Source organism: Strongylocentrotus purpuratus, unplaced genomic scaffold (genome assembly GCF_000002235.5).
Source record: "Strongylocentrotus purpuratus isolate Spur 01 unplaced genomic scaffold, Spur_5.0 spur5_scaffold_1, whole genome shotgun sequence".
NCBI lineage: Eukaryota > Metazoa > Echinodermata > Echinoidea > Camarodonta > Strongylocentrotidae > Strongylocentrotus > Strongylocentrotus purpuratus.
The window spans coordinates 35,673,382-35,687,514 of NW_022145594.1; the positions used below are offsets into that span (position 1 = coordinate 35,673,382).

The 14,133-nt window shown below is 38.9% G+C and overlaps 1 protein-coding gene across 1 annotated transcript; it reads right to left on the minus strand.

Moving 5' to 3' along the window:
• Nucleotides 1-9,082: 9,082 nt before the first annotated feature.
• On the minus strand, nt 9,083-12,776 carry LOC115921492. The gene is made up of 4 exons (XM_030978988.1): nt 12,575-12,776; nt 11,263-11,544; nt 10,220-10,480; nt 9,083-9,662 (listed from the first exon to the last, which is right to left on the minus strand). Exons 1-4 carry the CDS (start codon nt 12,735-12,737, stop codon nt 9,136-9,138), a joined length of 1,233 nt encoding a protein of 410 aa, XP_030834848.1. The 5' UTR covers nt 12,738-12,776; the 3' UTR covers nt 9,083-9,135.
• Nucleotides 12,777-14,133: the final 1,357 nt, after the last annotated feature.

Below are 14,133 nucleotides of genomic sequence, written 5' to 3' on the forward strand. Positions count from 1 at the left end.
TTCATGTTGTCAAGTCGACTTAATATCCACATAATATCCACATGTAAAGATATTTAACCAACCATGTCGACTTATCAACTTTTATTAGTCGACATGGCGAAATAAATTATCTTGCCAAGTCGACTTCACAAAAAGTTCATGTCGTCATGGCGACATAAGTTATCTTACCAAGTCGACTTCTAAAACATAAATGTCGTCATGGCGACATGTATTATCTTACCAAGTCGACTACCCAAAAAGTAATGTCGACATGGCGAAATAAATAATCTTGCCAAGTCGACTTCACAAAAAGTTCATGTGGATATTATGTGGATATTAAGTCGACTTGACAAGATGAAATATCTCGTCATGTCGTCAAGTAGAATGGCACTTTAACGCTACCGTACTTGTCTGTCTTGCTCAAACAATTTTTTTTTTCAAAATTGAATGCAGATGATGTGAGTACAGTAAAAGCGTGTCGGATGGTAACCCCCCCCCCCCCCACCTACTCCATGAACGGAGGGATACCATGCGTGTTCCCAAACTCTCCGGCTCGTAACAAAAGAAAAAGGTCTACCCGTATTGACTTTACACACCGGATTATTGCTGAAAGGGGGGGGGGGGGGGGTGCCGAAAAAGGCTCGAATAACAAAATAAAAAGGTCGACCCATATTGACTTTACACACTGGACTTTTGCTGAAAGGGGGGGGGGGGGGGGCGGCGCTTGGAACACGCATATGCGTACCCTAAATAACACTGAGTGGAGGGGCCGGGATGGCGACAATGATTTTTTTCTTTCTTGCCTTTATTATTCTCATCTACAATTTTTGTATTTCTCTTGATATGGCACGGATTTACATATATTGGTCCTCATCTGAATTGTTCTATCTCGTGATCTACATGCATTTACAATTTAAAGAACTCTCCTTTTGTTATCCACTTTTTCTTTTAAACCGTGAAGTGTATCTTATTGTTTACGAATACTCATCGTGGTTTTTACTCATTTTAATCAGGACAATTTTGAGACACAGCTTTGCTGATCATGTTTATCCTGAATAAAGATGTTGAAATAAAAATACAAAAAAAAAAAGAAAAAAAAAGAAGAAAGATAGTTATAATGATAATGATAATAATAATAATACAAAATAATATTGGTATATGGATACAAATAAACAATTTTGAATATAATCTGGCCTTCCTAGATACTCTCGCAACGGTTGAGTATAATTTGTAAGTTAATTGATGTAAATATGACGTTTAATATCAGAATTAATAATACACATGACATATTTAGCAAGTTTCTTCCACAACGATTTAGTCGTTTTTATGAAACTCTTTGGCTCGAATTCACAAAGGAGGTAAGTCGACAAACCTAGGTTTATGTGCGTTATATGACACACATAAGACTAAGTTTACCTTGGTTTGAAACGCGTCGAAACGCGTCTTATGACGAATTCGGGCCATTATGTTTTGGTTACACCGACTGATGTGTCGAAATGTACATGTATTATTCGAGCTGATGTTGCTTTGTTCGTCAGTTTCTATATCGCCCATATAGAACGAGATGGCGCCGTTCCGAAACCTTTCTCCGACTTATTGATTAGGAGAGTTTTGCCAACCCGGTTAAAGTTTGGCACACTATAGTGATGACTGCTATGGTGTGCAAGCACAAACCAACATAATACAATATAATCCATGCTGTGACCAAGTAAAACTAGGCCAAAATGTGTCTACAGATGGCTCTAACCTTGTTGCGTGTTCATAGAATCCCAAGTAGAACAAATGGAGAGGAAGAGAGAGAGAGAGGGGGGGGGGGGTAGATATATATAGGGTGGGGTGGATCTAGAAGAGAGAGAGGGAGAGAGAGAGAGAGAACACGATCGAAACTGTTCACAAAAATAATGAACTCGATCAATGGCAATTCCAATACCATCTTGAACATCCTGTATATTAAAATCATGTTCATTATATGACATACTACCTGTCTTTTGGAAATATCCATGTAAAAATTACTTCCATCGTTCTGATCGCATGTACAAATAAAGACTCTTATCACTATTTATCTTTTGCAGGGTACACGCACGCGACGCAGTCACACAACAAAACATATGCGCACACAAACACACACAAACGCTCCTACACACACCAAACGCACGCACACACACATACAATGAAAAACAGAAATATATCAACATGCCACTAGTATGTGTTTATATATGTGTGGAAAAAGAGGAATAAGATGGTGGGTCTTAGTTTCGAAGATATGTTTAAATTTCTATTTCTTTTAAAATAACTGCCGGGGTCTGGAGGAAAGACTAAGCTCCATACCCATGTTATTCAACAGGAATGAGATGGTGAGGGCTTAGTTTGAAGATTTTTTAAAAAAAATAACCGAGTCTGAAGTAAAGACTACGCTCTAAGCCCATACTTTATTACCAGGTCTTAATTTGGAAGATGGAGGGGTATTAGTTTAAAAGGTTTTTTTTTTTTTTTTAACTTTTGAATAACCGGGTCTGGAGGAAAGACTACGCTCGATTCTCATGTTATTCCACATGAAAAGGATTATGGGGTCTTAGTTTTGAAGATTTTTTTTTTTTTTTTTAAATAACCGGGTCTGGAGTAAAGACTGCGCGCTATACCCATGCTTTATATCAGGGTTTTAGTTTTGAACAAATTCGACAAAATATCACTTCAAATATATTACATTTTTGGGTAAAGTCATTATTACATTTGTGGGTGATTCTAACTTTTGACTTTTGAATAACCGTGTCTGGATGAAAGACTTCGCTCAATACTCATGTTCATCCACAGAAATAAGATGATGGGGTCTTGGTTTTGAAGATTTGTTAAAAGTTTTGAAATAACCGGGTCCGGAAGAAAAACTACGCTCTAAACCAATGCTTTATTACCGAATCTTAGTTTGGAAGATGGTGGGGTCTTAGTTTAAAAGTTTTTTTTTTTTTTTTTTTTTTTAAACTTTTGAATAACCGGGTCTGGAGGTAAGACTACGCTCGATTCTCATGTTATTCCACATGAAAAGGATTATGGGGTCTTAGTTTTGAAGATTTTTTTTTTTTTTTTTTAAATAACCGGGTCTGGAGTAAAGACTGCGCGCTATAACCCATTCAAGTCATCGAACATTGTTACATTCATCCCGTCACTAGGCCTGAGGCGTGCGCCTGTAATCCAGCTAAAAAGTGGAAGTTACAAACTTATTCAGCCGAGGACACGGGTTCGAAACTGAGTCACGTCTTTCGGATGGTGACGTTTAAAGGTCGGTCCCAGACGTAAATAATCATATCTGATTGATAGTCCCAAAACGTGCGTGCATGCTTTGCAGCCAGGGAGCAAAGTCTACTTTTTCATTTTTTTTGTTTGCGATGTTTGTCTCATTATGTTGGCACATCGCCCAGTACAAACATTAATTGCACATCGGCCAGGCATATCACGCGATATGATTATATCCGCAACATTAAAATCATATGGCAGTTTACATATCATGCAAAATGTGTTCATGAAACTAACATAGTCTTCCTTGCGCTCACTCATCATATGCATACTGAAAGTGCAAACAAGGGTATACACAATAAAACTGATTAAATATAGAATTTAAGGTGGGAACTTACAGGAAATATGATTAATTATAGTACATGACAGATTCTAATTGTAATACATACGTAGGCGCGCGGGACTAAACAAACATAAAACAGTGTATATGTGTGAATTGTTCCTCTAGGCATGTTTGAAATATGAGACTATTTAGAGATCAATCTTTTTCATGCGAATAAAAAAAATAAAAGGAAAAGAGGGAGAGATTGAGAGAGAGAGAGAGAGAGCGAGATCTCACAAAACATCAAACCTTTAACACTTTTCACCAAATTTATTAACATATGTTTGTATAAAAATGAAATTTGAGCGTTAACCCTTTTAACCGTTAATGAAAATGTTAGCGTATATCTTAAATATGGCAATATTTTAATTTTTGCCAAAACTATGATATATGCAGTGCTCAAATTACAAGCTAGTTACCCATTCACCCTGTACCATGAAATAGGTATGTCTTCTGTCACTTACACATAATCCATTTACCATTTAGCAATAACCTCACTTTGTTATGGCGTTAAAAACATATACCCCAGTCCATACAATAAGAAAAGACAGTACGTCTTGATATTTCAACAATGAAATATAAACAAGGCCCAACAAAAAAATAACCAAAAGTCAACCTATAGGGTTATACTTCACATAACATCGAAATAAGATTATCAACTCAAGACTTGCAAGTCTTGTTAAAAACACCTACTCCTCCTCTATTCATTCGACTCTCTGCAACTTGGTCCTGTAATTGACCTATATTCCCCCACACTTCTCTAGTATTCCTTTTTATGTCTCACATATAATTCAATTCTTTAAGATTAGGCAGGCCCTGAACTAACCTATCTATATCCCCTATCAAAACGTCGCATCCTATGCTCTTTAAACATGTACATACCTGATGAAAAACACATCTCAATACTAAAAAATGTTTAACTTCTTTAATAATACTTTAACTTGAAAATTCTGTTGTATCTAAGAAATATTACACATAAAAACTCTGTAAATTAGGTTCAAAATTGGCAATCAAATACTCTTCGGATATGATCCGAAATAACCGTACGACATTTTAACAACATCCAAAATAAATACTTTTTTTGTGTGCATTTTCAAAGTGACATTTTCTATTACATATCTTCATTGACCATGTCCTCTTTCTTCTTATATCGTTATCTAAATGCGAATATATCTAGAGTATATCTCGAGAAGAAATATCAGAGTAAATGGTCCCTTTGTTATTGGCATTCGGAAAACACATATTTGATTTGTAAGCTACAATAAACACATTTACATCATCGCACACCATAGATGAACCGTCAATCCTCCAAAGCAAATAAACGAACGAATAGAAAAACTATAAACGCAAAACGCAAAATATGTAAAAACAGGAAAGAGGAAAGACAGGCAATCCATCTGGCAATCGGCCGTATCAAGTAGTCTAAAATTATTTACTTGACGAATAGACGTAAACTGCTGGTCAGAATTGTGCATGTTTTACATACACGATCCATCCGCGATTTGATCTATAAAGGTATGGCAACAATTACAGGTTTTATTGGTAATCGTCTCCTGACCAGAGTTTCCGATGCATCTAACGTTTTCCACAATCAGCAGTATTTTCATTTTCATTGCCTAAAATGGAAATTTTACATGTGGATGAATCCTAAACTGCTTATAAAATATATACATTTTCGGTGGGTATTGTAAAGACAAAGCTATAGGTTTCCTGTTTTTTCCGGGTTTGCTTTATGCTCTGAAGATCATGGATGAGTATTTTCATCAAAGTCACACTCTAAAACCAAACACTTAAAGACAAAAAAATATCAATGTATTTTCAACGGATTACGCATTTTAAAAGAATCAACACGACCTTTTCCCTATATATACCCTTTGTCAAAATATTAGATACGAAAAGGAAAAAGTATGAAACTAAGGTAATACAAAATCGTAACTATGAGTTAGAATGATTTACAAAAAGGATAAAGTACGATTTACATACTAAATGCTGTATTAGCACATGGTTATCATACTTGCTAAACATGCACTGACATTATCATCGTCACTATACAATTGGATGCAGCAGTGTATAATGAATGTATATTATATACAAATGAAAAAAAGAAAACACCTATTTTTCCTCCTTTCCCACAACACATTTATATTACACTATTACACCGTGTTATCACCGTGTTATCACCGTGTTGATAGATGCGAAGGATTTGTGCGATTCGTCGGAAGGAGTGGCCCTTCGAAGGGCCGTTTTTTTAGAAAAGTTTGGAGAATACTGTATTATATAGTTACATCGTATACAGGAAATGCTGCGTCGTTGAAATTAGTTTAAATAGGGTTGACTACATAATAGTTCACTATTCATATAGTTGATTTCATTTGCATATTCCAACAAAACATGTACACAAATAACTATAACGATAATAAATATACTAAGGAATGTAATAGTTGAATTTAAGATAAAGTTCTGTTCATTCAAAATCATTGTGAAAGAAACGTTGTGGAATTGATCCAAAAAAAAAGTTGATCATCTAGCATATAAGTATCAGTGTGTACTGCAAGGTTCTGGAGTCATCAAAATCATAATACATTTAGCCCAGTCTTAGTATAGTTACAAGCACTGTACACAGAAAGATATGGGACTACACGAACATGTGACATAAACTTCCGTCCCAATTTTTATGATGTCACATGCCATATTTATATTGCATTTGAAGAGCCATGCTTTTCAGGGAATATTCGTCATCTGACGTTCTTCCAAACTTGCATAATACAATGATAACGCTCAAAAATCATTGTTCACCTCTTCCCTGAATTTAACATTCTCTTTATAAAAGCGCATGTTTAAATACCCAAGTTATTGGTCAAGTAAAGAACCAATCTGTGCAATACAACCCCAACGAAATTTGGCGCAAGCTATGTGATATGCACAGACTTCCCTGAAGAGACACGAGATTGAGCATGCCAGGACTGAGCAAAACAAGTGCAAAACCAATACAGAGAGAATGCCGGCAGCATACAGCTGTGGTCACCATCTTCCCTACTGTTATGAATGTTAATAGTTTCCTAAATATAATGAATGTTGATAATTGTTACAACGTTGATATGCAAGTGAAGTTGTTTTTATCGTGTGTTCACTTAATATAGTTCAGCCTAATGACTGTCAGGTTCAGTATCTTGATAAATTAACCAATAAATTTAACCAACCACCAAGACCAAACCTTGACGCACGTCATCAACGATTGCGTTTTGACAAGGTTCATAGGAGGCATCAAGCAACCTCATCATAGTATGTAAGATGACAATACAAAAACATAGTGGAGTCAAGTACATTATGCCACTCATGGCGCCATGTCATCGTTACAATGGCTCTAGCACGGCTGACATTACAGTGCTCGAGCATTTCAAGGACATTATTCCTGCTAGGTACCCAATTTCCTGCGACACGAATTCGAACCCGGCAATGTCTTCTCATTCTTCTCATTTGCTTGCTCGATGTCATATTCATGTATTTCCGATGTCTTTTCTCACACCTTATTGTCCGAGTTGACTTCAAATTCATACTTGCATGATGCCCCCGTCGTATTCCTCAATGTCCGGTATGATTACATACAGGCGCGCCGGAAGCAGTTTGGGATTGGGGGGGCAAACATTCCAGGGGGCTCACATTCCAGGGGCAGTGACGTAATGAGAAAAATTGTTCGGAAGGGGGGGGGGGGAGACGAAAAATCTGCATCACCACCAGTCTTACACGTTACATGCAGGTCCCGCGGAACGTTTTTCAAAGTGGATCAGGTAGATCGTAAATTGGCGTGGGGTCCAGGGCATGAGCCTCGGCAGGGGGTCAAGGCCAGGGGCTGAGCCCCCGGAAGCTCAGGGGTTTTAGGTATTTAATTACGGTTAGATGAGCATCCAGGGGCCCTCTGTAAGGCAATTGACGTGTTCCAAGGGGGGGGGGGAGCCCCCAGAAGCTCAGAGGTTTAATATTTAACTACGGTCAGATGAGCATCCAGGGGCAGTCTTAGGGCCCTTGGTGTGGTCCAGGGGGCAGAGCCCCCGGAAGCTCAGGGGTTTTAGGTATTTAATAACGGTCAGATGAGCATCCAGGGGCCCGCCTTAGGGCCCTTGGTGGGGTCCAGGGGGCAGAGCCCCCGGAAGCTCAGGGGTTTTAGGTATTTAATTAAGGTCAGATGAGCATCCAGGGGCCGCCTTAGGGCCCCTGGTGGGGCCCAGGGGGCAAAGCCCGGGAAGCTCAGGGGTTTGAGGTATTTAATAACGGTCACATGAGCATCCAGGGGCCCGCCTTAGGGCCCTTGGTGGGGTCCAGGGGGCAGAGCCCCCTGAAGCTCAGGGGTTTTAGGTATTTAATTAAGGTCAGATGAGCATCCAGGGGGCCGCCTTAGGGCCCTTGGTGAGGTCCAGGGGCAAAGCCCCGGAAGCTCAGGGGTTTGAGGTATTTAATAACGGTCAGATGGGCATCCAGGGGCCCGCCCTAGGGTTCTTGGTGGGGTTCCAGGGGGCAGAGCTTCCGGAAGCTCAGGGGTTTTAGGTATTTAATTACGGTCAGATGAGCATCCAGGGGCCCGCCTTAGAGCCCTTGTTGGGGTCCAGGGGGCAGAGCCCCTGGAAGCTCGGGGGTTTTAGGTATTTAATTACGGTCAGATGAGCATCCAGGGGCCCGCCTTAGGTCCCTTGGTGGGGTCCGGGGGCAGAGCCCCCGTAAGCTCTGGGGTTTTAAGCATTTAATTACGGTCAGATGAGCATTTTTTATACCTTATTTGTGACATTGGCAGGTCACTTTTTTTTCTTCTCCGTCTTTCTTTCTTTTTCTCTTTAACATACTTTTTCAAAAAGGAGGGGGGGGGGAGGTCGAGCTCAGCCACTTTGCAGACCATGACATAAAGGCTTCTAAATAAGCGTATTTCGCCTGACTGTAATTTGGGAATTTCTTATTTTCCAACAAACGCATAAAAAGGTATGACTTACAAGAAAAATGGAGAAAAAATGCCGGAAAATCATGTCACAACATCAACATTTGTAAATCACTTGTTTCGAATAAGAAATACATCACCCCCCCCCCCCCCATCAGTACGCCAGCGTTCAGTGGCTCATGTCTTCTCACCCCTATAACAAAAAAAACGGACACGCTTTCCCATTCTCGCACAATATGTCCACGATATGCGCGTATCGCTATTATAATACCGTATAGGTGGCATGCGCAATGTTTATGAAATTTAATTCCTGTGAACTTTCCTTTTTCTTTGAATGGAATTGTATACAGATGATTGTATATGTGATTTAATTTAGGTTTTTATTATTGTTACGTTCTTTTGGATTAAAAATACAAACCATGTTTACTCCTTTACTGTTTGTTTTTGTTTTTTTGGAGGGGGGGGGGGCGTTTTGGGGGGGCAAAAATGCGTTTTGCCCCCCCACTTTTTTGACTGGGGGGGCAACTGCCCCCCCTGCCCCCCCACTTCCGGCGCCTATGATTACATATCCCTGGTCGCTAGCGTTATCCAGACACTTCTCATTGGCTGTCTTGCTTTCAGATTATTGCTCGCCAGCGTTTTCCAAACGATTCTCATTGGCTGGCTTGATATCAGATTCTTGCGCGCTAGCGTGTTCCAGACGCTTCTCATTGGCTTGCTTGATATCAGATTCTTGCTCCATAAATGCCAACTGATGTTCCTTATTTTCCGGTTCGACATCAAAATCATCCTTGCTTGGTGTCTCCTCACATGTCTTATCGGCTGATTTGCCATACAGAATTCTGGACATCTCGAGTAGCATGACTTCCTCAGCAAGTATGACAAATCCGGCACTAAACAGGTTGTCAATCTTCTTTCTCCTGAGGTCAATCTTGTCCATGATTATTTTCATCACTGAAAATTTGTCAAATTCTTCCAACCAGTTTCTTACCCACTCCGTCACAAGTGTTGCTGTATCCGTTGTAGGACTCTGGTCATTCTGATCCTTCAAGGTAAGGTGTTTACAGAGCATTTTCAGCTGGTCATCCTCTAGACTACTGCAAATGCTTTCTACAACCCTGGAACCGACTTCCGTAGTGTGGTACCCACCTATACGATTTAGGAAAATCAGAGAAATTTTAAGCGATGGTACAGAACCTACTTTATTTGTAAGATAGTCTCTTTATGATATGTTTATTATGATGAAGAAGATATTTTATAACATGTAGAGCCTTCATAAAGCTCCCCCTCACCTACTTTATCTGTATCTCAATCTTCCTCTCACAGTACAAAGTTCATAACATGTAGGCCTAAATTAATATTGAGAATTTCTAACTATGTCCGTTAAGAACCCACTACACTATCCGATTAACATGGGAGGGGAAGGATGAGGTAATGGAAGAGAGGACGGGAGTGAGACCTTTCTGTGTAGTGGTCAAGTGGTTAACAGTGATCACGGGTAACGTTCTTGCAGTGATTCTGCTTGCCCTTCCAGGCAGGTACACACGACACCAATTACCTGCTACTTACTCAAAACTAGCACATCAGTTGGGAAAAAGTAATTAGATATTCTAGAAATACAAAAACAGGTTATTCAGTTAATTAAAAGAGGTACAAATGATATAACCCGAGTAGATTATGCATTAGTTTATCTTGATGGAGCTTACCTGCGAGAATCCCACAGGCAATCTTGGTTCTTCCAACAGCACGAAGACCCAAAGCTAGCTCGAATCTGAAGTGAAGTGGTTTCATTCTAAGCTGGTTTCTCAAGATCTTCATAAGTTTGAGGTTGTCGTATGCTTCTGTTGTGCCTTGACAGAGTGAAAGAACATCTTTCTTCAATCCAAGATGGTCGACAAATTTTACAAGTTCTGCTTCCGACAATCCCGACGTCATGTTGCAAAGTTCGCTGAGGCTTGCGTCATAACCTTCAAGCATGGATTTAAGAATTTTAAATGGGTAAAGAAAACAATACCCAGGGTGCGGAAAAGTATCATAGATCTTGTAAAAAAAATTTTTTCGTGAAATAGATCAAACAGAGATACTTTGATTACAAAACGAGAGAGTGACTCGTTGTCTTAACAGAACAGATTAATGTTTTAATGTCCTCTTCAGAACTTGATGAAAGATAATGTCAGTTCTAATAAGGATGTTAACGAAAATTCACGGAAATAAACGAAGGTCACACTCGTTAATTAATTTTACGAATAATTGTGACTAGGCAAACCATATAGTTAGAAAATAAATGATAACCGGGAACTGAGCATCTAAAAAAATCCAGGCATCTATTCAACGCTGAATCATTATCAAAATGCGTCTTTTAGATGAATTCATACATGCATTCATATATGTGCATGAAATTCTTAATGACCATAGCTTTAGATTAGCAAGTGTAGCATCCTAAATAGACCCGTCCGATAGGCATAATCGTACTTGCTATACGTGAATAAGAGTGTGCAATTTCAGATAATTTGAATGACAATTTGGTGTCAATTAACCTAATACATGTCATATCGTTGTTTTCTTACCAGCTCCATATGAGAATAATTATATTTATTTCGTTCTATCTCTATGACACAAAATTGTGTTTTCCACCTTTATGTATTTTGCGTTCCGGACATGTCTTTGAGTGCCAACAATCCCTAAGCTACCTTAAATCAAGAATGTTTCTTGACACAGGTAACATGTTAAATCGGTTAATGTTCCTTACCAAAATAGCCTGATCGAGCAACATCCAAGTAACCAAGATTTCTAATGGCAACACAGAAATCACGGCGGCGATGCTTATCAAGACCCTTCGACTTCTCCAATAGTTGTATCAGAAGATGTACAGTTCCTTTGGTTTGTTGTTCCCCAAATGATTTCTCGTTATTCGTGTCCATGTCAAGAAGCGTTGTCAATGGCCAAACATCGATATAAAATATTTTCCATGCCAAATGTACCAGCTCAGCTTGGTAAACATGTTCTGCAGGAAGTCGGTCAAGAATGCTTCCTAAATGGAAAAAGACAGAAAGCGAAATATGTTTTAAGGGAGCATATATAACACGTAATAAATAGCGTTCTATGTGTGTTTGAACGAACTCGGGACATAATAAGATCGGCATGTGAACGGTGTTTTGTTTGCAAGTTATGTTGTACAGTAGATATGGTCTTCCTAGTCGACTGAAAAAACAGCAAGATAGAGCAGAGATAGCGACGGCCGTCTAGACCAGCAGCACACATAACCAACAAAAGAACAGAATAAATCGATAAGCAAATAAAGAAAAACAGTATCGTCCTCGTGGGCAGTTGATCTACAACAATTACTGAACATTCAATATGTTAAAAGGCCTCAAAGATTACATCAAATAGTGTTACCATTATATAAGAAATCTCTCGAGAGACGGGTTCAAAAATTACACATGTGTTGTAAACCGTTCGTAATAATAATAATAAAAATAATAATAGTGGGTTCTTCTATAGCGCTCATGTCTGTCAGACTTGACACTTCTGGCGCTCCCGATTATTACCCTGGCTTTAGCACAGCTGCCATTACGGCGCTCTATCATTTTCAGGATTAATTCCTGCCAGGCACTCATTTACATTACCCGGGTTGAGTGTGGCAAATGTAGATCAATGTCTTGCCAAAGGCCATTAGTCCGGTGAGACATATTTACTCGACCACGATACCTCTACATCAAATGAATGTTATCAATTGTGCCATCCAACCCAACCTAATCTAGTATACTTCACAAATTATTTGTTGCAGCGCCATTTCCTTGCAATCGTAAAGGGCTTCAGAGTTTGTTCCACAACGTTGTAGTAAAGGGTGGGTATAGAGCGGCGATCGAGAAATTGACACTGTCCCGTGTCTTTTACCGTCAAAAGGTGAGCTGAACTTTGTACAATTAACAAATATTATGATTGAATTTTTTTTCTTCTCTCTCTTAAATTTCTTCCTTGCCCTGTTTTGTATGGTATATTTTTTTTCCCAAGACATGTTAATAGTTTAACTTGTCAGGTGGGATGAGAAAAGAACGTACCTGATAATTCTATAGCATTGAGTGCTTCTCTCAGCGTTTTACGGCGTTCGTCCATTTTACATCTATTTCTCCATTCTGTGAGATGAAGAATATGTGATTGCTCTTTGTCGTTTTTTATCCCAAGTCTTGAGGTGAGTTCTTCCATCTGTTTCATGGAAGTCATGCTTGCAATCACGTTCTCCAGTTCATCATCGTTCACGTCAAGTACTTAAAGAGAGTAGATAAATCAAATATTTATAGTACTCGTTATATCTTGTACTTTCGACTGAAAGTAGACCGGTATTATATGTTCTAAAGTAATCACTCCATGTTTTATGCTGATAAAATCAGGAAAGCAACCCCAATTGTATGGTGATTTTCCATTACAATGCACAGTTCACATCTTTTGACAAATGAAAAAGTGGAGTTGTTCAATGCGTATTATTTTCAAAATAGAAATGATCGCTACAAGAACAACATTATAATTATGATAATAATAATAAAAATACTGCCACAATTTTACAACCAAGTCTCGTCATGTTAATTTATATGTTCTTCGTGAGGTCCAGCAATCATACTCTTACCAGGAACATGTTACTAGTACCAAACTTTAGCTGAGTTACAATCTGAGGCGCTCAAGCTAACAAGGAATTTGCTTCACCTGGGTGAAGAGTCGATTATTTAAGTAGATTGATATCTTTTAAATGTAAATGATAGAACCATGACACACTTTTCGAAGGATTTATCTAGCCAGAGGTTTTGACTTGGTAAAATTCCTATGGCCTATGAGCAATTGTTTCGTATTTGAGGGGTTTATCCGATTAACTGGAAAGCAACAATCGTGGTTTTGAATCCCGGCACGGTACCGCACTTATAAATTTGAGCAAGGTACGTTTGTTGCCCCTCTCTGCCCGTTTGTAGGATGCATATTGTTTCGATTAGCGTATGTGCGTTTGTAAAAAGGCGACTACCTGAAATGCTCCGCATTGATTTTAGAATGTGCCATGAAATGTGCAGGATAGTAATTGAATCCATTGATCGAAGTAATAATAATAATGCAAGTGAATTGGTCAGTTTATGGTAAAATACATGTTTTAACAAGTTATTACCTATTACCTATTACGTATATAATACATTTACTTTCAGATAATTACCATGACTGTTGTTCGTCTCGTTCATTGCATCACTATGGATTGAAACGAGGGCCTGCAGGGAAGATCTTTTAGATTCTTTGATATTTTGGTCTCTCCAACATTGCAGCTTCTGTTCCAAATCGTCACTTTCCTCGTCAACTGAGATGCCTAGCTTCCCAAGTAACAACGGTATCGCACATTTAGGCAGATGCCTCATCAAAGACGCCCGATCGTCATCGAATATACTGCTGGTGTCTGCGAGTCAACCAAAATCAAATACTAGCATAATATAATTTAAAAGGTTTAACTGCTAGATTATGTTCTTTTCTTTTGTCACAAGAAACTAAAACCAAACTCACTGAAAGTCTTGGCATCAGGATGTGGTCGTTCAAGAATACCTCCTGTTTCAACTCGGAAGCTGGTTGTCCCAAATGAATCTGGGAAAAC